The sequence below is a fragment of the Scleropages formosus genome, chromosome 8 (assembly GCF_900964775.1).
Source record: "Scleropages formosus chromosome 8, fSclFor1.1, whole genome shotgun sequence".
Taxonomy (NCBI): Eukaryota; Metazoa; Chordata; class Actinopteri; order Osteoglossiformes; family Osteoglossidae; genus Scleropages; species Scleropages formosus.
This window is the reverse complement of record NC_041813.1, coordinates 2,854,577-2,879,904: the sequence shown is the minus strand read 5'-3', so window position 1 is coordinate 2,879,904 and position 25,328 is coordinate 2,854,577. Positions and strand designations below refer to the sequence as shown.

Sequence of the window (25,328 nt, the reverse complement as noted above, 5' to 3'; positions counted from 1 at the left end):
TGAACTGAAGTAGCCCCCTTTCTCTGTTTATATTCTTGCAGGTAAATCAATATTGGTATATTTTAAATTTAAAAATTTATGTGACACATTAATGACTGAATGTGATAAGACTACTTTTATTGCTTTGTGTTGTCGAGGTTCCCTGGAAGAGAACATGACACCGAAATCATTCACGCTTGATTGCTCGATACTAGAAAACATTTAGTGATGGGTTTTGTGTGTGTGTGTGTGTGTGTGTGTGTGTGTGCTAAATTTAAACCTCAGTTGTTAAAGATTCTGGGCAGCAGGCAGTGAAGTGAGTGAAGATGGGGTATGAGGAAAGTAAGCACCCAAGAATAAGTCAAAATTCAAATAGAAAGTGTCAGTGAAGTGAATTATTGCTTTCCTTAAAAGCAAGCAGTCCCTTGGATGAAAACCCTATAGGACTTACAATTTATGGGAGCTCTATCCTGTGGGACAAATGCAATTGGATTTATTCAGTTTGCAGACTTTCCTTTTCCACACACAATTCAGCGTACATAATGCATTTCACAGCAGATGAAGAGCTTTACGTCCAGATACATAATTATCAAAGCAGTTTGTCTGATACCACAGTTCTACCTGTGCATTTTACGTGACTCGTTGCCTATAGAACTGATCAGCTAGGGAGTACTGATGATCATGGCAGATGATGGAAAGATAATCATGGCAGATGATTCAATGAAAGTTAAGAAGTTGGTTGAGAAGTTGGTCCGGGACAGATGGCTTGGGGTGCTTTTCTTGAATGCTGGGAGAGATTGAGCAGTTCTGATGGAAGGAGGCAACTCATTACACCACATTGGCCCTAAACCTACAGTCTTTCGGTTGTGAAACCCTTGTGAGTGGGACCCTCGAGTGCCAAGAGCTGGAAGGGGGCAGTGCTATTGGTGGGGTGTAGGAACTGATCGGGTCCTGCAGGTATTTGGACGTTTGCCCATTGGGATCTACGTCCTGTAGACATTACACCCTTTGGGTTTGATACCAAAGAAAGGCTAATGGTGGCTCAGCCAGATGTAACATTCCAGTTCATACAGCATTTGTTTTACAATTGCTCAAAAGATTTTTGCAAATCCCCAGACTTCCCGGAAGCGCATAGCCCATCGCAGCGTTGTGATCTTCTGTAAAATGGATCAAGGTGGCAAAGCAGAAAGGTGTCAGTGAGCCGTGAGTTGACCCGACAGCTACGGAGCGCAGACATCTGTCAACGGGCACCGAAGGGTGCTGGAGCGTCGCTCTGTGGTCGTCTGGGTTGTCACCCATCTGGTCTGTCCTGTCTGATCAATGTCATACCTGGCCGCCTCCTGGCAGCACGGGTAATCGGTGAGGCGGAATCATGGAGCTCTTCCCCACATTATACCTGTGCCCGGCGGACTTGGGGCCCCAGCTTTAGACAAAGCGAAGACAGAGGCGCATTTGGACAACCGATACTGACATTGTAGGTGAGACCACAGGGCGGAGACCTTGGTTTTTTCACTCGGCTAAGTCTTTCTATCTTATGATCATCAACAAATCTAAAAATTTCCACACGTCGCAGACGGAATGAAACAAAATGATAACACTGGCGAATATACAAAATTTTAAAACCGTGCTTTAGGGCTCAGGCTGCACGTGGAACAGCAGTGATCCCGGAGATCTTTTTCTTTAGTTAATCTCAGTGCTCCATTGCAGTTCCTCCAGTGTTTTTAGTTGTTATTGTGAACTGTACTGTAGAAGTAATGGTGTACGTTGTATATGTTGTCCTCTGTGTCACACCGTGGTTCAGGAGAGGCGCTATTTCACTCCATGTTTGCTCTAAACATACTGTGGAAGTGACAAAGTTGACTTTGACTTTCGACTTTGACTGAAGCCATTATTTTGATGGCTCCTCGTGTTTTAAGGTGTAACCTCAGTGCGCACCGATCTTCCGTTTCTCAAACTCGTTGGACTGTGGTGCTCCGGTACCAGGTTTTCCACCCTAATTATAAGACAATATAATGAAGGTAAAGGTTTCCCCACTAGTCTGTACTTTGAGAATATTATGAGACGGAGAGGATTACAAAGCTTCACTTCTTGCCCGCGAAAGTGCTGTGTGTTATTCCGTACCTGAGAAAGAAAGGATTTTGATGAATTACCAGTGTACAAGAGGGCCTGTGGTGAAAGGCAGGCGGGAGAAGACGATCCATCCCGTAGCCGCAAAAAGGAATCTCGGCCCCGTGTCGCCAAAAAGAAATTACGTCCGGTCCTCATCCGTGAGCCAGCAAGGAGCAGCGAAGTGACACCGACGCGGTGCGAGGCGACGGCCGTACGCGACCAAGCACGCGCGGCACCAGACGGTCTCATTTCCACCGTACGCTTGCGCAATACTGAACCGTGGCATTTGCCCAAATTCGACACGTGCGTTGTGGAAATCGGTTTGTGTAATTTCCTCCTTTTCTTCCGCATCCCACCCGCTCAATTCCGGTTCTCAGGTCTTCGCATGGGAGGCGAACTGCTGGTGTCTACGAGATGCGTCTCCTGTACTTGACGGACTAGGGGTCCGACCCTGACTAGGGTGCCGAAAGGCCCAGTTAGTGTTATTGTGAGCAAGCTGACCCTCCCGTGCAGCACACTTGGCAGCCACGGCCCTTGTTGTGGGGAAAAAAACACCGCAGTCCAAACATGAATAAGAGGAATTACGCTATTAGAATGGAATAAAAAAGAAGGAATATTTAATGGAGAACCAGAGAACTCATGACGAGATATTTTAAGGATAACAAAAAAAAACACACAACTTGGTACCCTGGATACCGCCCCTCCCGCCCCGTTATGGTACCTCAGACGTTGGCGCTCTTGTTGGAGCTCAGGTGTTCACCTCGAAGGGAAAAAAGAAAGTTTTCGCTCACCGCTCCTTCGAAAGCGTCCAGCGGCCGACAGCCAGTCCTCCAGTCCTCCAGTCGTCCCTCTCCGACGAGGGCGGAGCGGTGGCGAATCCTGGGTCCGCACGGTGTCGCCGAATCGTCTTCCTCACACTCGCAACTTCAGCTTCTCCGAGTTAAACGACCAAACCCGATTCGTTTTCTTTCCCGGAGTTCCCCCTCAATATACCACCGCAGTCTATTAACTCAATAAACCACGGTAACTTAACCAGTTATCAATTTTCTCTCTCTCTCTCATACGCACAGTACTTCGTGCCACTTTGTCTTCTTTCTTACTCCGTTTCCTGCCTTTTCTTTTCTCTTTCTTTTCTCCCTGGGAGAATTTTGCCCATTTCCCATTTGGATTGATTTTCTCATCCTGAATTAACACTTGGGTTCTTTTCCTGTCATTTACAAGAGCTCCTCACAAAAAAACCACATCAACAGCTTACAAAACCATACCTTTCCATATCAATACACACTATTTACAACAATAACAATTAACCCAACCACACACACACATACAACAGCACATGTAGCAGAGGGCTAAGCTTGGAGCCCATATTTCCTCTGTTAGGAAGTTTGCTTTATGCTTATTTATTTATCACTTTTCTCCAAATCGACTTCCGATGAACTCTATGTAGTGTTATGAGCCCACACACCTTATTCACCGCGGTGACTTACACCGCTAGATACACTATTTACACTGGGTCACTCTTCCATACATCAGTGGAACACACACTCTCTCTCTGTCACTCACACACTATGGGTGAAACTGATCAGCAAGTCTTTGGAGTGTGGGAGGAAACCAGAGCACCCAGAGGAAACCCATGCAGACTCCACACAGACTGAGCGGGGGGTCGAACCCATGCCCTCTCACAACCCCCAGGCACTGAACTGGTGTCCCTCCTCATTAGATAAGCGGTCAAAAGGTCTGTTTTTCAGTGTTTTCTTTCCCTGTGGGGATATTTGGACGAAAAGACTAGGAAAACACACACACCCACCCATGCTTTCTGTTTCAGGAGTGAAATAAATATTATACATGCCTTGAAAGTTCACCACTTCATCATTAATAAATATTTTCTCTAAAGCAGTGATTGACTAATATGTTGCATGTATTCACTTAGCTGACACTTTTCTCCAAAGCAGCTTATAATGTTAATTACCCATTTACACAGCTGGGCAGTTTTACTGGAGTAGTTATAGGGTAAGTACCTTACTCAGGGGTACTGTAGCTGGAGGGGGGGGATTGAACCTATAATCTTCTGATCCAACAGCAGCAGGTCTAATCACTACACCACCAGCTGGGTACAGTTGGTACCTATCTCTAAGAGAGCTTACAGTGCTCAACATGCTGCACTAAACCCCTAAACATTATTGACTCATCTGTTCACAACAGCAATGCAACACACACACACACACACACACACTCTGGGTGATCTAGGATCACAAATTCACCCGAAACAGGCCTTGGGAGGAAACCAGAGCATCCACGCTCCACATAGCCTGAGCAGGCATCGAACCCATACTCAGTCACACACTCCAGGCATTGTGAGACACCAGAGCCACCCGCTGCACCACCATGCTCACCTTTTGCTCGCTCTGCGCATCACTGCTGTCCCCACATATGTGAACGCAAGACTGAGCGTGTATGAAATGATTCGTCACTGCGATGCTGGTGTCTTTCGCAGGCGCGCTGTCAAGGGCGATCCGTTCTGGATTTCTGCGTAGTTTCCCACCTGAGGGCAACGTGGTGCAACTGATTCCTTATTCACATGTTGGGGCGCAGAGGAGCGATGCAGGTCGACTCCTTCCGTTCCGTACGGAGGAACTCCGCGGCACTGCAGACGACCGGCTTCGGTCTCCTTTACTCCACCTTAATTAGTGTTTTGGTATCTGCCGCTGATCTGCCTACTCTAGATGTGTGTGCATCTGCTTGCGTGGGCGTGAGAGTCTAATTACGAAAACCACCCAAGACGGCTCGGGAACGGGCCTATTTAGTTTCCATTTTGCATCATTATGACTGTACAGGGGACCCGGGACTGACTTCATCCGTACACACATCAGTGGGTTTGAGTGCTTTATCCGTGATGTTCAATTATGCCGTTGGTGACTGTATAATTATAGTCAAGCGTCGAGAAATCCCTCGCACTGAACGCTGAGCGATGTCTCGTCGTTCGTTGAAAAAGCAATACGCACCACTGAGCGAGATGCAGTGGAAACAAGCATGATCGTCTGCGGAAAAAGTTGTATTCACTTCTTCTGTGGCATGTGAAGAAAAATGTGAATTTTATCTTGATCTTTATCTTGAAATAAATCAGCTGACTGATATTAGACCCTGAAGCAAACTTTATGATTGTGGAAATGAATTTACAGCCGGCTCACCGCACATTAACTATTTATATGCATGTTCGGTTCAGGTAATAAAAAAATTGAAAGTAAAAAGAATTGGTTAATTATTAAGATGATTTTCAGCACACTCATACTTTGGGGATAGTAAATTAGGGCACCACGATGGCACAGCGAGTAGCGCTGCTCTCTTTTAGTACCTGGGGTGGTCTGAGAGGACATGGGTTTGATCCCTGCTCAGTCTGTGTGGAGTTTGTGTGGGTTTCCTCTGGGTGCTCTGGTTTCCTCCCACAGTCCAAAGACATGCTGTTCAGGTTCCCCCATAGTGTGTGAGTGACAGAAAGAGTGTGTTCCACTGATGTATGGATGAGTGACCCATTGTAAGTAGCCTATCTGGCAGTGTAAGTCACCGCGGTGAATAAGGAGTTCATTGGAAGATGCTTTTGAGAAAAGTGTCCGCTAGATAAATAAATTTGCAAAGAAGCAGCTCAGTCGTCTTCTGTTGGACGTCATGTGAACCTCAGCCTGGGACCAAAAGGTTCTTCAGAGAACTGATAAAAAAACCTCTGCGTAATTCGGGAAGAACAAGGTCCCGTTTGATAAAAAACCTCGGCGATGAGTAAAGGCTGCGGCCCGTTAATCTCGCAGGGGATTGGCGATAAGTATCAGGGAATCTTCCGGAGGCTCCTTATCTCCTGAGTGATTCTTTGGGGAGAGGTTATCGCCAGTGATAAAGTTTCATAAATACACTGCACTCCCCAAATGACTGCAACTCATACAGTCCTCTACCCCCCAGGTGCAGAAACAGCTTTTTCACCCCCCCCCCCCCACTGGTCCGACTTCAAGTTTCATAAACTTGACCTTCACACAAGAAGATTGATTTATGCACCGTTATAGGGAAAATCCATAAACATTTAAACCATAGTGCACCAATAGAAATTTATTAATCAAAATCAAATTAGTGTAACACACCACCCAAAAGAAGGTTCGCTAAGCACAGGCTGTAAAAGCATCATAAAACTGTAGAGTCAGCCTGAATATTTCAATTGCACTGAGTGCCCTTGTTTTATGTTTTATTAGGACGATGAAAACGTTAATGAAAATATGCCTAAAAGAAAGATATTTTACTTCTCGTGCATTTCCATAATTGAAAACAGAATTCACTTTAAACTCTAGATACCTTTTTTTGGCTTCACTCATGGTAAAATTGTTTTTTTACTAATTGAATGGACTTTAAATTGGGTCTGCAGTAGAAATGAGTGGTAGCTTTGTAACTTGACAACCCCTGTGTTATTAGTGCTCCTAAGAGAAAAAAATTCCATGTGCAGTGAAAGGTAATAAATTGGTGTTGAAAATCAAGCCTTGTTTGGTGGAAGATGGACAGTAAAGGTAAAGTAGGAGATTATTTTGTAATCTGAAGGTCCTTTATTTGAACTCCACTCCTGTTTGTCAAGGTGCTTTTTCCCAATTTACGTCAGTTAAGATTCCCTGCCATATAAGTGGTTCAATCAACATAAGTTGCTTTTGGATAAAAGCATCAGAAATTTAATGTTTATGTACATTATAGCTGATTTATACTTTTATTATGTTCTCTTTTGCTACGAAGATACCTATACAGTATGCATGGCAGAAAGAATTTCTGTAAAGTCTGAAAAAGCATTAATATTTTTTGATTGTGATGATCGAACGAATGATCGCTTGCTTCACAGCACAGCTGGTAGCGTAGTGGTTAAAAGTATTACCCGAGGATCTGAAGGTTGTAGGATTGAGCCCCACCTCTGGCTGTAGTACCCTTGAGAAATGTACTTACCCTGAGTTGCTCCTGTAAAATTACCCAGCTGTGCAAATGGGTTAATAGTCGTAACCTTGACATTGCAAGTAATGAACGAGTAACATATTTCTACCATTGATCATTAAAAATGTTCTTTATCAATCTTCACATTGAACCTTGTTGGTGAGAAGCAATGAGCAAGATTCACAAGCTCACTCATTAATATTTGCGTGACTTAATTTTCATTTGTTTGTTTTTTTCTGGCTTAGAGATGCTTCACTCTCATTACCTTGTCTGCCTGACAGTGACCGTCTCCATCTAGGTTCCATTTCTTCCTCTCGTTTTCTTCCCATTCTCGTTTTCTGTAAATAGGCCATTAACGAGATCTTATTAAAATGGCATAATGGTAAAATATGCAGAAGTGATGTGGAGAAGGCACGCGTCAGTGGCCTGCCAGTATCTGTCGCTGATGGTTTCTTGCATTTGGATCCTCAGCTTCACAGAGTTCCTGGAGCCTTTTGAGCGTGTGATCCAACCCGAGGAGCTGTGGCTGTACAAGAACCCGCTGGTGGAGTCTGACCACGTCCCCAAACGGGTCATGTTCGTAAGTAGGACCTCCCTTGCTTCTGGACATAAGACCACATGGGACATTATTAGTCATGAAACACTTCTCTCCAGAAGGTGCATTAAACCATCATTAGTAGAGCACATCTTAAGAGGGTTACATTCTCCTGGTACTTTTTGCTTGAGATGTTCTCTATTCTTTCGGCTGTATGAACTAGTCACATACAAATACATTTCATTTGTGCACGACCACGTCTTGGGTGACCGGACATTCGAATAACCAGAGAGTCCAGCGTGTGACGTGATTATTATTATTATTTTTATGTATTTTCCCAAAAAAACTTTTGCAAAAAAATCGATCGAGTGCAAGAAAATGTGCAACAAAACAAAACTATTTCAATATCTGAAGGGATTTACCCTTAAACATGGCTATTAAAATAAAATCTTTAATAATAACATAAAAAATACTTTGTCATTAATGCAGATTTCATTCGTGAGTGTTGTAAACACACAATCGATAGTATTCTTTCTCTAGCATGGCTGTTCAGTCAGCAAAAGGAAACCTCAATTGTGAAAAAAAAATTTAATTTTCGAGCAAAAAACTCTCACACATAACATTATTTATTTATGCATTCATTCATTTTTTGGGAAATTCAGAATTGGAAGAAATAGTCATTAATGTCACCCTCTTATTAAAATTATCAATAATTCTATTCCCTAATGGTAGGATAATGAACAAAATTAAGCAATTTATTTGAAAGAAATAATTAAAAAGAATTAAAACAGAGAAAACTAAACCATTTTTTATAAAATGCAAACCTGGTAAGGAGCTCTTTGTTGGGCATCTGATGGTACATTTTAAAGAGCAATCAGTCGCATGGCTGCACTTCCCGCTTTCTATTATTCCAGTCATGCGAAAATTAAATGTATTGTACTTAAATGTTACTGGTATCGCTTGCAAACCAACACGTTCTTGTTTCTCTTACTCCCTGTACTTCTCCCCTAGTCTTTCTTAAACACGTCAGTAGATATCCTGAAAATTATTCAGCAAGATCTTACCTGCCTTTCGGTAACAAAGCACATCTAATCAAAGAGAAAGCAGCTTCAGGCAGGTCATTGAGGAAGGTGAGGTGTCACCCTGGCTCATCTCAGCACCTCGGAGACTGGAGATGCGCTTGCCTTCAAACAGATTCGCGCTCGAAACAGAAAGACCTGCATCTCCTTAGAGACGCCTTTCAGCGAACCATCGATTAGGAGCTGTAGCAACCGTCCCCATCGGATCCGCACCCTGGCGACAGCTGTAGTTAAACCGATGGGAGCTGTGGCGCCCGAAAATATGAATGGCAAGCGCACATCTAAACAGCACTCGGACCAAAGTGCTGAGGAAAAGAGAACGCGAACGTGTTTGGAACCCCAGTCACAAGCCACAACTATTGTTCTTCGTATGCCCTATATGAATATGGATACACGTATAATTATTTACATTGACGTTTGCATGTATTCGTTTATCGGACGCTTTTCTCCAAGGCGACGTACATCTCATAGAAAATATAACGTGTTCATTGCATGAGCAGAAAGAGACGCTTAGATGCAGACGTGTGATTCTTAAGTGCAGTTAGTTTGTTTCTTTCCACCATATGAACCGGCGTTCATCACGCGAGTAGATGCGTAAGACTTTATCAGAATATCCTCGATACATTTTTGGAAGATGCTGCTATGACTAGTCCTTGTTTATTTTACATTTATTCATTTAGAATAAATGTAAAATAATAAAGCAGACACTTTTCTCCAAAGCAACTTACCATGTTAAGCTACTTATAATCATTTATCCGTTCATACAGTTGGGTAATTTTTACTGGAGCAATTTAGGGTGAGTACCTGGTTCAAGGGTACTAAAGCCAGAGGTGGGTATCAAACCTGCAACCTTTGGATCCAAAGGCAATGACTGTAATCACATCCAGCTGTCCTATATCATATAATTTATATCATATATTTCATATAGGGGTGCGGTGGCGCAGTGGGTTGGACCGCAGTCCTGCTCTCCGGTGGGTCTGGGGTTCAAGTCCCGCTTGGGGTGCCTTGCAGCGGACTGGCGTCCCGTCCTGGGTGTGTCCCCTTCCCCCCTCCGGCCTTACGCCCTGTGTTGCCGGGTAGGCTCTGGTTCCCCGTGACCCCGTAAGGGACAAGCGGTTCTGAAAATGTTCTGAAATGTATTTCGTATATTCACATAGCATATAGAGATGAGCTCTCTGATTCTAAGCGTGCACAGAGACTGAAATGAAGATTAAACTATTGACAGGGAATAGTAGCAATTAAGTACCGAACTACATGTATTATGGCTGTGTTTTGACCCCCCCTCCCCACTTCTTCACTCTCGTCCTTCTCCTTCATCCCTGCTTCTAATACAGACTAAGAGCCTAATCATCTGTGATTAAATGAGGATATTGATCACTTAACCTTGGATCATTTCAAGCATGTCTCCTCAGAGGGGAGGAAGCTGTAAATCTTACTTTCAAAACCCGAGCGGCAACGTGCCAGACTGCTGTGTGTACACACACCGCAAGGAAGACAAAGTCATTATTAACATGTCAATGAATTAAATGAAATAAAATTTTGTTTTATTTCTGGTCAAGCCTCCTCTTAAGCTCATTGTCTGAGCTATGTGCTCTGTGGGGACGCAGTTGCTCATTAAGTTTCTCGAGGTTTTAATTTTAAATTAGGAATCCTTTCAAGAATAATCTGCGTTTGTGACGTGACTGAAATAATTGCACCAGACCGTAGCAGAGGAAGGGAACCGACAAGCTGACCTGTTTAGAACCAATCTAGTTAATTCAAAGTGGTTACGTATTTTAATCTGGAATCCCACGGTCACCGTGATTTTTTTTTAAATATTCCGCAAGGACGAATGGCGAGTGTAGTTTAGCACCTCATGCATTTACATTGATTCATTTAGAAGGTGCTGTTTTCCAAAACAGCTTCCCATGAAAACTACATAGTAAGATTTAGACCACAGCATTTCAGTCAAGGTGACGTACAATGCTAGATCCACTATGTACAATGAGTCCGTCGTCCATATGCCAGGAAACACACACAAAGGGCAATACGCTCAACGATTCACTTGAAAGCAAGGTTTTTTTGGACTGTGTGAGGGAACCCACTCAAACACCAGGAGAACATGCAAACTTCACACATAGTGAGCGGGGATCAAACCAACATCCTCTTGCAGCACCCAGGTGCTGTTAGACAATAGTGCTACCCCCTGCACCACTGTGCAAGTAGATCAGTTTATTAGTGTACAAAAGGAGAAATGGGAACTCAAGGGTACAATGAAACACACAGCTTCTGGCAGCTCATTTTCCAGTAACGTGTCCCATTGCACTCATACGTTTGTAGACACACACACACACACACATTTTCAGAACCGCTTGTCCCTTACGGGGTCACGGGGAACCAGAGCCTACCCGGCAACACAGGGCGTAAGGCCGGAGGGGGAAGGGGACACACCCAGGACGGGACGCCAGTCCGCCGCAAGGCACCCCAAGCGGGACTTGAACCCCAGACCCACCGGAGAGCAGGACTGTGGTCCAACCCACTGCGCCACCGCACCCCCTCGTTTGTAGACACAAGAAAAGTTCTTCAGGACCAGAATTTGTCACTTGGCCTCTTTGGCCATTACTCTCCTAAGCCTATGAATTTACCTGTCAAGTTGAACAATATTGAGCATTTGATGAGTTAATAAACCCATTAGATTTTGTACACATCTTGAGTTACATTATTTCATTGCTCTGGAGATACCAGAAGGAGGCCTAATTTACATATGAGAGAAACATAGATAGTTGCATAAGGACGAAGAATGGACTTGTGCCCAAAAGGTTAACAATTTATGAGCCAGGTCTTCTTTGTTCCACTCTTGTGGAAATTACTCAGTTCCTATTATTATTATTATTATAAATCTTAAAAGAAACTGCAATACATAATAGACTCCTCTCATTTGTACAGCTATATATGATGCGCGGTGGCACAGCGAGCAGCACTGCTGTCTCACAGTGCCTGGGTGATGCAAGAGAATGTGGGTTTGATCCCTGTTCAATTTGTGTGGAGTTTGTAGGGTTCCTCTGGGTGCTCTGGTTTCTTCCTACAGTCCAAAGACATGCTGTTCAGGTTCACCCATCGTGTGTGTGTGTGTTCCACTGATGTATGGATGAGTGACCCAGTGTAAGTAGTGGATCTAGCAGTGTAAGTCACTGCAGCGAATAAGGTGTGTAGGCTCATAACACTACATAGAGTTCATTGGGAGCTGCTTTGGAGAAAAGCATTTGCTGAATAAAAATAAAAAAAATGTAAATGATGCACTTCTTGTTAAACATGTTGCGAGAGGTACAGCACCATTTCCCTAGCAATATAATTTAAAAACTTTTGGTCACAAACCCAGTTCTGAAAGCACTGCACTCACAGAAATCCATAATGTCATACAATTTTTAAGATCATTATGCTTACAATAATTGTAATTATTCTGCTCCGCAGGCTATTTCCTTTCTCACTCCCCTGGCAGTCATATTTGTGGTGAAGATCATTCGTCGGACTGACAAGACGGAGATCAAAGAAGCTTGTCTTGGTAAAGTATATGTACTAGAATATGTCTGTCTACCAGCATCTTCATTTACCCAAGATCCCTGTAACTCTTTGTCATGCGTAGCTTTATTGGACATGGCCTTGGTTTAAAAAAACACATTAAAATGCGAATGCAACAGCAGCGCAGCAATTTGTTCAAGCTCAAATCCCGGCGTTACTCCGTTGTATATCTAGGCTTCCTTTGTGCTCCACAAAGAGCAGGAGATGCGGAGCACAGCCGGACCTATTAAGCGAGAGTTTTAACACAAATCCAATTAAAGAGAGCTAAGGATGGAGCGATGCACGTTGCATGAGCCGATAGATTAAAGCCTGGCGCTGTATTCATTTGTACAATTATCGAGCGAAGCAAACATTGACTGAAGAACTTGTAAGAGAGATTTGAAAGCAGGATAGCCTTTGAATCATGGTTAAGATACATTAATTCAATTTAGAAAACATTTTGAAATACTTGTATGTACCAACTGATTTTATTGTTTTTTTTTTCAAAATTGTTTCTGATGTCTAAAGAATAATTGATTCATTATGTAGGGGGTGTCTGTGTGTGTGTGTGTGTGTGATTACCCTGCGATGGACTGGCATCCAGTCTAGGATGTGCCCTGCCTCACATCCCCTGTTTCTGGGATAGACTCCTGACCATCGAGACCATGCATTAGACAAGAGGTTGTGGAGAAAGACGATTAAAACTAATGTTCCAGGAAAGAGGAAGGATGCCATTTCAACTGATGACCAATCAAGTACCGGTGCAATTTTTCTCTCTAAATCCAGTGAACATACAAGGTCAAGAATTAATGTTAGTTCACATCTTTTTCACTGCAATATCGAATTAGTTATGCCCACAGAACCAAAATGTTAACCGTAATAGAATTTTCCCAAGCCAACAGGCTCAAGCACAATTTCATCTTTTTTCTAATTTTTTTCGTAAGTTTTGCTTCACTTCTCTTTACCCTCTGCTGTGTCTTGTCTTTCCAAGGAAGCCACTATTTAATGGTTGCTGTTACACCACAGCTTCACTGCAGTTAGGAGTTGACGGCAATTCTCCCCAGTCCAACTCAGCGCCATGGGAGTCAAATTATTGTACAACAGCCCACTTTTCTTTCTATTTACAGAGATGGATGTTTTTACCAGACATTTGGCCAAAGCAGAGAGGAGTGAGAAAAATATAAATGGACTGGATGGTGATAGTCTGTTATAATACATTAAATAACAATAACTGGATACATTTGACTTTTAAACCAATTGGCTTTTAATTTTAACGGTAACCTGCGTTGGTGTCCATCAGCCTTGACGACTCAGCCTTGTTATATTGTTGTCTGGACGTTCAGACGCCGCATTCCTTTTCAGCAGAGAAGGACGTTCGCTTGTTTAAACAGAAAAGGGAAAACATCCTGAGTTCAGCTGCTCAAGAAACTTATTTTGACCGATGCCAAAGGCTCTGATTGAACTCACACCCTCAGATGTGTTGTCGGTACAGCATAGGTTCCTACTGCACTTTTGCCCCTTGACTGTGTTTACTCCCTTGTGTGTTTCAGCCGTCTCCCTGGCCCTTGCACTGAACGGCGTTTTCACCAACACTATCAAATTGATAGTGGGCAGGTAAAACACTAAATACATTATAAGAGTCATTAATTCGTAGAGTTAAACTCTGTTTATTTAGCGTGTCATCAAAATCAGATTGGCTGCGACCGATGTTCATTGACTGCTGGGGTCAAGGCTCGATTAATTTCCAATTTATGTAGATAGACAGTAATAAAAAAACTTAGAGACTGGAAAAGATGCATGTAAAACACCCTCCGGATAATGTACTGGAGATACACTCGATATTTCAAAACACGGTGGTCTTATTTTACAAACGTAAAATATTCCAGATATAAGAGAATGTTGTTAAACTTTTACTGCATCTTTCTTATATTGTTATTTAGATTCATTTTTTGTGCCTAATTGTTTTTACAATATATTGGCTCCTTTGCTGCTCCTTTGTAAAGTTATTCATGTAAGACACTGGAGTTTAATACACAGTATTTTTTTCCATGTTAAGTAGGTAGTTTATCTTTTAGACTCATGATACCTTAATATTAAACATCTTCTCTGCATTTTAATATTGTGACTGGTTGTACTGGCAGGGAAACGGCAAAGAGAAGCATGAAGCAAGTGATTTGGTATTCATCTAAATCACTCCCAGTTTTCTCTCTCTGCATCAGACCAGCTGCTTTACATATTAGTCTTAATTATCTCCTTAATCAAAGGTTGCTGGCCATCATTTTGAGAAAAGCAGAATGGGGTACACCTCTCAGAGCCACCCATCAAGTTTATCCCCACCTTGTACCAGGGTTCCACCTCCCGCCAGCTCATCATAACCGACAAAGCGACACATTGTTGAATAACTATGAACTATTGGTGAAGTAGGTTCTATGAATAGTAACTGTAATAATAACTGTACTGATTACTTTGAACACAACTGTAGAACTGTCTTTCATCTCAAAGCTTCCTTTCCAGTTCTCTAACACAGCGTGTGTAGTAATAACAGAGCGGTATCCAACGTCCAACAGAGGTGTCCAGTGTCTCTGTGTCTTTTCGTGCCGCCTCCTGTAGGCCAAGGCCAGACTATTTTCAGCGCTGCTTCCCAGATGGACAGATGAATGCCAAGATGCTGTGCACTGGTGAACCAGAGTTGGTCTCCGAGGGGCGCAAGAGCTTTCCCAGCAGCCATTCCTCCTGTGAGTCCTTCAGTTGCAGTATGTGGTGTTGCGGACTTGCTGTCACATTAAACGCACACGCAGACATGCTAATTTGGGAATAGATAGCAGTAATAGATCAGCAAGAAAACATTTACATTACATTTATTTATTTATCAGACGCTTTTCTCCAAAGCAACTTCCATTGAGCTCTATGTAGTGTTATCAGCCCACACACCACATTCACCGCGGTGACTTACACTGCTAGAGACACTACTTACACTGGGTCACTCATCAATACACCAGTGGAGCACACACACTCTCTCACGCACTATGGGAGGAAACCAGAGCACCCGGAGAAAACCCACCCAGACACGGGGAGAACATGCAAACGCCACAGAGACTGAGCAGAGATCAAACTCGTGTTCCTTCACACCACCCAGGCGCTGTAAGACAGCAGCGCTACTCGCTGTGCCACCGTGCCGCCCACCTACAGTGGCATTACAACCAGTCCAAGGTAGATTACATTTACACGTTTTCATTTGGGAGACGCTTTTCTCCAAAGCGATGCTCTCTTATTTAGCCGACACCTTTATCTGTGAGGTGCAGTGCTAAATCTCTTACAATCATTGTCCTGTTTATACAGTAGATCAGTGTAACACACATACTGTGAGCACATTAAATTCCCCGGTTCACCTGAAACACTTGGATTATGTGCAGAGATGAGCATACCTAGAGGAAGCACACACAAACACCGGGAGAACACACAAACTGCTCACAGACCGGTGTGGTATGTGAACACGGCCCAGGGGCTGTGAGGTGCCAATGCTACCCACTGCACCACCATGCAGTAACTGTGAAAGTGCACTGTACCGCAGTACACAGACTGTACTTGCGCTGACACTTAATGTGAATGGTCAGCACTCACACCGACTCCCCGGTATCATGACACAGGTACAACGTGTTATGCACATAGAGTATAATGAGCTTCCTAAGCATAAATAAATAAAAATGGAGCCAAGCATTGACTTTCACCAACTGAGACTTGCACAGAATTGACCTACATTAACAAACCTGCTATAAATACACCAACTGAGAGACTGACACCAACACAGAAAGCAATGCAACACTTAACATGGGGAATAAAACCTTACGTTTTCTCACGTGCAACTACTTCTCCTTGTTACTCGAGCCAAATGAAATTGGTCTCCATATTTAATGAAATCCTTCAATGAATTCAAAATTTAACAAAAAATTTCTAGATGTGTCATGCTAAAAACAAAGCAGAAAAAAGGCATACAGCAATATTAATATGATCGTTCATTGTGCTTTCACATTTGTCATAAATCATTTAGCCCTTGTAAACCTGGGGGTTATATTTAATCACACTTCTGTCGGGTGGTTTTCAAAAATCCCCTTCTGGTGCAGATTATGCTGCCAAGACATCTCCTGTAGCGTTTTGAAGTTTGAGGCTTCAGAGGGGGGCATATTCTATCATACCTTCAGGCATAATTGTCCAGACACCTTCAGATGTTTTGGCCTCTGCGTGAAGAGCTTTCTCGAGTTTCAGTCAGAATCTCGCTGCTGAGACGTCTGGGTTTTTTTTTTGATAGTCGACAACTTGCGTTTTGTGTGATGTTAAATATTTCCATGCAGATCTCAATCTTAGCTCTTGATTTTAATCATATTGTAATGTCCGTGTTTGGAACTTTGGAATCTTGCCGGAAAGAATGAAATACATCAAAATGCTATGTTTAATGTGGAGGTTCCTGAGTCCAAGTATTACCATATGAAGTGGTAACAACCAGCAACCCAGGGGTACCTGGTGGTGTAGTGGGTAGAGCTGCTGATCCAAAGGTTGCAGGTTTAAATCTCACCTTTGGCTCTAGTACCTGTGAGCAAGGTACTTACCCTAAACTACTCTGGTGAAAATGACCCAACTGTATAAAGGGGTAAATAAAGAAAAGTGTCAGCTAGATGAATAACTGTAACAAAGATTCAAAAAGTTCTAAGTCCCCTATAAAACTTTACATTGAGCAAACCTTTCCTCAGTGAAGACTTGAAGCCTTTTCTCTTTTTGGTTTTTACATTAACACAGCAAAGACCAAATAAAGAAATAAATAAAGAAAGAAAGAAAGAAATAAAACATAACGCACATTTCTGTAGCTGCTTCGCATAAAATACTACAAGTTTAATTTCAGTTTCAATGTATTTTTGAAATGCATTCCTTCCAAACCTCAGGGGACTTAATACAGAATAATACAAAATCCAAATACAGATTTCACAAAGAAATGCAAGAATTGGCGTAAATGATAACAATAAAAACTCATATTATAGGAGACGTGTGGGAGGAAAGCCAGAAGGCAATGGAAGAGAGGATACAAAAAGGCCAGGACTTGCTCGGCATATCACCAATATACATTCACTCATCGTCACACACTGCTTGTTCAGATAGGGCCATGAAACCAGCAGCCAATCCCAGGAAGCACTGGAGGCCAGTCTACTGTAGGGCACTCGCACTAAGAACAGTTTAGAGTCAACAGTGTTATTAGATGATGGCTGAAAACCCATAAGAATATGAAGAAATCCCACAATTCGCACAGAAAGAGCTGGAGCTGCGAGGGGTCATTGCCACTCACTGCACCCTTGTCTCGGCCTTAACGCAATAAAATTAAGAGACGTTGCTTAGTAAGTAGTTTCTGAAACAGTCAGGTTGTCATCTGGCTGCCTAAAGAGTGATCATATTCAGTTCATCAGAGTCAGGAAAAGAAGTGGTGAGAGAAGTAGGAAGCACGTATCGCCGTGGCAACAGCACATGACAAAGCACCACCAGTAAGTACACTAAAAATTGCACAAATCTCAGCTTCTTCAGAGTAGTATTTGGGTCTGACTTCTACATTTGAACACGTAGAAGAAAAGTAGTGTGTCTCATTCATCTTAACGTATTGAGAGAGTTTACATCTTTAACATCAGCTGGCAGACGCTTCCTCCGTACAGGAAACCTGGGAACCACGATGCATTTTGGTCAACTCGACATCAGTCCTTCTGACGGTTTTATATCCTAGAGATGCCAATTTGTCTTGTCCATCTCCATCTGCTGCCTTCAGATTGATGTTGGCTTCACCATCCGCTTGTCTCCCAGCCTGTTATGGAAAAGTATATTTGTTTACACTTGTTGGCATGGTTTCCCATGGACTGCAGCTGTAAGCTGCTAAGATGCACTACAGTGGTAAGCAGAAGATTCAGCATCTTTTTTTCACTTTCTTCCAACTTATGGAGGTCAGCAACTACTTTCTTGGAGTTGCGAGCGAGTTCTCTGACCTTCATCATGGTGGAATCATCATGCCGGTACTGAATGTACTCTTTTTTTTTGCCTCCTTTCATATCCCAGGAGGCTGCAAACCTGCAGAGGTCTCCTTATAGTTCCAGAAACTTACAGTGAATTTGCAAAGAATACAATGTTGCTGTAACCTTGTTTTGTTAGATTCTATTTAAAGAACTCTTCAAATGTTTCAATATATATGATCACCATTTTATGAAGATCATTTCTAAGAAATATTGCTTTTCTCTGGCAACACTGTGACGATAGCAGAGTATCATTCTTTGAATTTTTGCCTTTTTTTTTTTTTTTGCTCTGGCACATTGTCCAGTCTGCAGAGGCTTCAGCTGCAATAACTTTAATTTCTGTTTAATGAGTAGCATGAATACATCTGGGGAGCTTTGTGACTTTGTCCTTCCCACTGTTGAACCATCGGTTGCTTTCCAAGGCCCATGGAATTCAGCTGTAACAAAAAACAAGGCTTTCTTCCTGCTTGCTTCTCTCTGCTTAATAATCGCTCAAGAATCTGACGCTGTTTAGTAAACTTGGTAAAGTATCTTCATGTTCGCTTGTTTCCAAACGTCAACCACTGAGCACCGTGTCTTTAAGTGGAGACAGCTGGTAGCGTTACTGCCTTTCAACCCAAAGGTTGCAGGTTTGAATCCCATCTCAGGCTGTAAGGTACTTACCCTCAATTGCTCCAGTGAAATTACCCAGCTGTATAAAAGGGTAAATAATTGTAACCTTAGCGTTGTAAGTGGCTTTGGAGACAAGCGTCAGGTAAATGAATAAACGTAAATGAGGTAAAGTGGCTGAAACAATAATGCGAAATGGTCCCTCGCCTTCATTACAGCGCATTTGTACTGCCCTTGCTGTATTTTCCTGGGGTCTTCAAGATTCCGACATGGGTTTAGCGAGTCAGTAGTCAATGAGTCATGCAGGGATTTGGGGTCAAAACTCAAGGCTTTGTGTTGAGTGGCTGAAGGAATGTTTTTTATGTTTGAGCTCTTCCCCCAGGTGTCTGTGAGACCACTGCTTGTTTTTTCTGTACCTGAGCACACTCAGTTAAAGCAAAACTATGATGACACAAAATGATATATTAACCAAGCCCCCTACTTCAGATTTATAACTTTCTTTGTCCTCTTAGAAACTTTTTTTTTTTTTTTTTTTTCTTGTTGCTTAGCCAAAGCCTCTGTCCAGAATGGATTACAGTTGTACCTGCGTATAAAGCTGACTTTAGTAGCAGAGGTGTTCAGGATTAGTGCCATTCTCAAGGGTGCCACATCTGAGAATTGAGCTGACAGCCTTCTGGATATAAGTACATGTCTTCACCCAACACTCTTACCTCCTGAAACCATATGACTTTCTTCATTTTTCTGTAACATTACTCACTCAGTCACTCACTCATTCATTCATCAGACACTTTCCTCTACAGTGACGTACATCTCATAGAAAATACAACGTGGTCATTACATTAGCAGGAAGAGACGCTTAGATGCAGACGTGTGATTCTTAAGTGCAGTTTGTTTCTTTCCACCATATGAACCAATGTTCATCACACGAATAGCTGCATAAAATTTTATCAGAATACGTTGATAGACGTTGTAGGAGTACACACAATGTCTACATCCGCTTGTCCCGAGTGAACAGGAGCCTAACCGGGCAACACAGGGCACAAGGCTGGAGGGGGAGGAGACACACCCAGGATGGGACTCCAGTCCATCGCAAGTCACCCCAAAGAGGACTCGAACCCCACACCCACCAGAGAGTGGGCACAGGCCAAACCCACCGTGCCCCCTAGTTACAGCAGTAGCTGCATTAAAAAATTTTTAACTTTTTTCATTTATTTTTTTTTTTTTAATATAATTGTTTATTTTTAGAGGGGTGCGGTGGCGCAGTGGGTTGGACCGCAGTCCTGCTCTCCCGTGGGTCTGGGGTTCAAGTCCCGCTTGGGGTGCCTTGCGACGGACTGGCGTCCCGTCCTGGGTGTGTCCCCTCCCCCTCTGGCCTTACGCCCTGTGTTACCGGGTAGGCTCCGGTTCCCCGTGACCCCGAATGGGACAAGCGGTTCTGAAAATGTGTGTGTGTGTGTGTTTATTTTTAGGGGGTGCAGTGGCGCAGTGGGTTGGACCACAGTCCTGCTCTCCGGTGGGTCTGGGTTTGAGTCCCGCTTGGGGTGCCTTGCGATGGACTGGCGTCCCGTCCTGGGTGTGTCCCCTCCCCCTCCGGCCTTACGCCCTGTGTTACCGGGTAGGCTCCGGTTCCCCGTGACCCCGCATGGGACAAGCAGTTCTGAAAATGTGTGTGTGTGTGTGTTTATTTTTAATTTAATTCAATTTTTAAATTTAAAACTTTTAAATTGGTGCCCTATAAAAACGCATACATCAGAAGTCGGTGGTTCTTATGCCTCATTAGGAGCATAGTAAAAGAGTGAGCTTGTTTATAATTAACACCGTGATTTGTAAAACTTACCGTTATACGACTTTAAAAACACATGGTTGTTTGGCTCCGACAGACTGGAATGTAAATGAGAGGATTATGTAACAATGAACTCAGCGATCAGACACAGTAACTGATCACAGTACAGAGATTATACCGTGACTGTATCTGGGTGCCAGTGGTGTGTGCCGTTACGCAAATAAACAAATAAACAAGCCCCAGGAAAATTACTTAATTAGGCATTATTGGATATATAGTCTTGTTAATCCAATTAGGCACATTCTCTGGAAGAATATTGATCAAGGGAATTTTAAATTGACAGGGAATAAATATTTGAACGATCTTGGTCTCTGTTGAAGGCTGGATTGAGAGCCCCTTCCTATGTTCTCATCCCACAGTTTCCACCAAGGGGACCAAGTGATGCTGATTTGTCTTTCTGACTTCGGTGCTCGGTGACTCGATGGTACAGGATCGCTTTTGTTTTAGGTTTTAAATGGGGAGCACGTTCATTATTTCACATTTATCCCCTAGTCTAACTGTAGAGTCGAACTCTAATATCTAGTTCTAATATCCTTATTCCAATTGTCTACAAACCTTTATGAGAATTGCCTCTGGTGCGATGTGAGAACACCTCTAAAATACCAGCACTTGATATGTCCTTTTTTGATCTATTTCACTATTTCATATATCTTTTACCGTTTCTTGCAAGAAATTGAGTTTCAGAACCTTTCTCAAAGGTATCGGTAACCTCCTGACCACAGGTTCATTTTCTTTATCGCGAAACTATTAGGCTGATCCAAGCACCAGGGCAAATGTCAAGTTTTCATTGACATACTACTCACGGTGCAGTTTATCTGCACCCCTTCATTCGAAAAAGCATCACACAGACAAACAGCAATGTTCAGTTATTAGCCATTGTGATTCAGAACAAGGGAAATCACCAGCTATTCAAAGAATATCATCGCGCCGCTACTTTCAAGTCAGTCTGCGGAGGGGCGGAGAGACAGATGATGGAGAGACGGGGGGGGGGGACGGGACAGAGGGAGATCTCTGGCAGCCCTATTAAGAACAACTGAATTTAATTCGACCCAAATATCGGTAGATGTCAGAGAAATTTTCTTGGACATCTTTCTGAAGCTGTTGCCGTTGTTTACCAGACAGAAGCTACAGGTGTCCTGGAAATGTTCCGTCCCGAAATATAGAAGCACTGAAATTAATACACTTATGAACAATCAACTTCAGACTTCCAGTCCACCACTTGGATGCAAAAAGAAAATGTTTGATGCAAAAAAAAACCCTTTTTTTTTTTTTCGGTTCGATGCAAAAACAATTGTTGGATGCCAAAAAAAAGATGTTTTTTTTACCCTCACTGTACAACTCAAGACACTTTAAACCCTGACTCTAATACGAAAGTAGTTCTCATTTTCTCATCGATCTTTTTACTCGCGGCCGAGTTTTGAAGTACCCTTTCTTTGTGGCTCCTTTGAGGAGATTTATCGTGATGCTCTGAAAATGCAAAATCATGCCGTAAACTCATGTTTCTATTAGACAGTTTATGATCGTTAAGGAAAAAAAATCTTTGCCCAGGGCATCTTGTTTAGTAGCCTTTGCTCTTTCTGTTGGTTCCATACATTGAACGATTGCAGGAAAAACTTGGGGAGTGTTGCTGTGCTCGAGTCCAACAGTAGTGCCCCGCTGGTTCCCTGGCAGCCTCTTTAAACCAGTCTCCCGTCATTCTGCGTCACAGCACTCTGGAATGGATGGAATGCAAATAACTCCCCCCCCAACGAAGCTTGACATTTTTAACAGCTCTCGTTGGCCGCAGCTCCCTTCATCCCAGCATTTGATGTGCCAGGCCAGAGCAGATGTGCGTAAAGTTCACCCCCCATGGGAGCGAACAGGTTGGAGGGGCTGAGGATCCAAGAGGAGAAATTATGCAGACAGATGCTAATTATGGAGACAAACCACCATGTCTGACCCAGATATTTAGTTTTTCTCCAGGGCCGAAGGCTCTTCACTGCCACAGGAGATGGTTTTATTAAAGACTTACGATGTAAATGTTACGATCAGCCGATGCGGAGCGATGCCGAGACGTCGCAAGGTGGAGAAGTGCGTGTAAATAAGAGAACTGAAGTGCCGTTGTTTCTCCTGTTGAACTAATGAGACGTGTGTGTGCTCTTGTATACTCTCTGTTGAACGTTGATTTGGAGAAAAGCATCTTCCTGATGTAAATGTACTGCAATGTGTCTATAGGGCTGCAAGCAAATTAAGGCCTTGTGGCTTGTTGAAGTTACAACACAAAACAAATGAATAGATGTGAATCCAAACATCGCCAGTTACATAAAGTCCAATTGTTTCGAATCTCCTTCCACCGTCTCTGAGCTCTGCTAATTTTAAACTCCGCTTTAACAGATTCCGTGGATGAAATTTTCAAAATGCCCTTGGGCTTGGATTGAATAGATGAAATGTCACGAGAGCAGCGGGAAATTGCTGTGCGATGGTCACCGTTCAATTACTTATTTTATCTTGTGTGCGTATTTTGCTACCTGGAAATGGAAGTGGCAAAAGCAAGGTGGTTAAACTGACTTTAGGTCATAACCAAGAGTCCAGCATTTTTTTAAAAAAAAAAAAAAAAGCAAAAACTTTCCTGTTCAGTCAGGAAAACTGTCCAATGCGTTCCGACATGGTTCAGCGGAGGCTTATCATTTCGGCAATGGTACCGAACCAAGATAACATAGAATTAATACACAAACAGCATCACTTTATATAATATTAAAATTTCTTCTTTTTTTCTCTCCAAACCTGTGACTGATTGAATGGGTTCATTAATTGAAAGCAGTAATAGGACCACTATCACCCATGCATCTCCGCTACTGCAAAGAGGTTAAATTTTGCTGGAACTCCGGAGCCGAGCTTAATGACCCACACAACATATTTCCAGACAACCCACTGTTATCTTTCTCTGTGCAGAGATTTATTTACTGTCACGCTGGTGGTGGCATTCTGACAAGTTAATTAGTCTTGCAGCCTCTTGACGGATTTCTCTCTCTCCGTTACCAACATCCAGGAGATGTGCACAGAAAGGCTTCCTGTATTCTGTGTGTCTTTTCATCCGCTAGGCTTTCCCTGACCTCGCTGTTGGCTGTTCGTTCTCTCGGGCCTGATTTTTTCCAATCCATCTCCTAACTCTAGAGATTAGGCTGCTCCTCTAGACAGCAGCGAGCACTAAGAGAATGATGGCGAGCATGGGTGTCACGGTGGCACAGTGGGTAGCGCTTCTGTCTCACACCCCCTGGGTGGTGCAGGAGGGTGTGGGTTCGATCACCACTCAGTCTCTGTGGAGTTTGCATGTCTTTGCGTGTCTGCACGGGTTTCCTCTGGGTGCTCTGGTTTCCTTCTGCAGTCCAAAGACATGCTGTTCAAGTTCACCCATTGTGTGTGTGTGTTCCACTGATGTATGGATGAGTCACCCAGTGTAAGTAGTGTATCTAGCAGTGTAAGTCACTATGGTGAATAAGGTGTGTGGCCTGATAGTAACACTACATAGAGTTCATTGGAGGTCACTTTGGACAAAAAAGTGATAAATAAATAAATGTAGAACTCAAACTGCTGATGAATTCCCCTTTACTGCAATGCCCAGGCTGTGTACTGTGGTATCTAAACAAGGTGCCATCAGCTTGCTGCAATGGTTAATATGTTATATGCATTAGAAGCCTTTCACACCTTCTGAATGTTTGCTAAGTAATTCATTAAACAGCGATGCTAGGATTTAGAATGAAAAGCCTTCACAGATGCCTCCAACAGCATCTCATTTTCTGTATGCAATGTATGCATACTAGTTATTATATTTCATTACATTTATTCACTTAGCAGACACTTTTGTCCAAAGCAACTTACAACAGATACTATGTAGTGTTATGAGCCCACACACTTATTCACTGCGGTGACTTACACTGCTAGAGACACTACTTACAAGGGGTTACTCATCCATGCATCGGTGAAACACACTCACACACTATGGGGGAACCTGAACAGCATGTCTTTGGACTGTGGGAGGAAACCAGAGCACCCAGAGGAAACCCATGCAGACACGGGGAGAACATGCAAACTCCACGCAGACCGAGCAGGGATCGAACCCACGTTCTTTCGCACCACCCAGGCACTGGGAGATAGCAGCACTACTCGCTGTGCCGCCCATATTTTATGACATTGAACTGTAACGAACTAGAGATATCGAGATAAACTTCCCTCTGTTCTATTCCTACCTACCTTTACATTCGTATAAACAATCTTAACCTTCCTCTCTGTGCGGCGTTCACTGGTTTCTGTAACACTGTTATCTACGAACGACTGAGACGTAGCTAAAGAGGAATAAAAAACAAATTTCTGCTTTGAAAACTTCATATAATAATCCCGAGCGCATCTAGATAAGACACGCAATTGAACTTGTCTTTTATTTCCAAGGAACTCATTATTTTTTGCCTTGTTTACTCTGGGAGGAATTGCTTTATTGTGGTATAAATATGTATGAATTACTATAATTATGAAGCTCCGCTTTTACGAGTCTTAGTTCTCAGCTGAGGTATCTTCATTCTGGGACAGCTCAGATATTTGAGCTGAGGAGGCTGTTTCTAAATCAGGGCAGTACAAATGACACAGGATCAAGGCTACCATTAAAGTTTTCAGAGGCA

At 42.9% G+C, this 25,328-nt stretch overlaps 1 protein-coding gene across 1 annotated transcript in view; it reads left to right on the top strand.

Moving 5' to 3' along the window:
• plpp4 (phospholipid phosphatase 4) overlaps positions 1–25,328 on the top strand; it is a 50,844-nt gene that overhangs the window by 16,526 nt on the left and 8,990 nt on the right. Inside the window, exons 2-5 of the mRNA XM_018738055.1 lie at positions 7,507–7,615; positions 12,100–12,190; positions 13,737–13,800; positions 14,797–14,921. Of these exons, the coding sequence (XP_018593571.1) occupies positions 7,507–7,615; positions 12,100–12,190; positions 13,737–13,800; positions 14,797–14,921 (389 nt within the window). The remainder of the gene's footprint in view (positions 1–7,506; positions 7,616–12,099; positions 12,191–13,736; positions 13,801–14,796; positions 14,922–25,328) is intronic.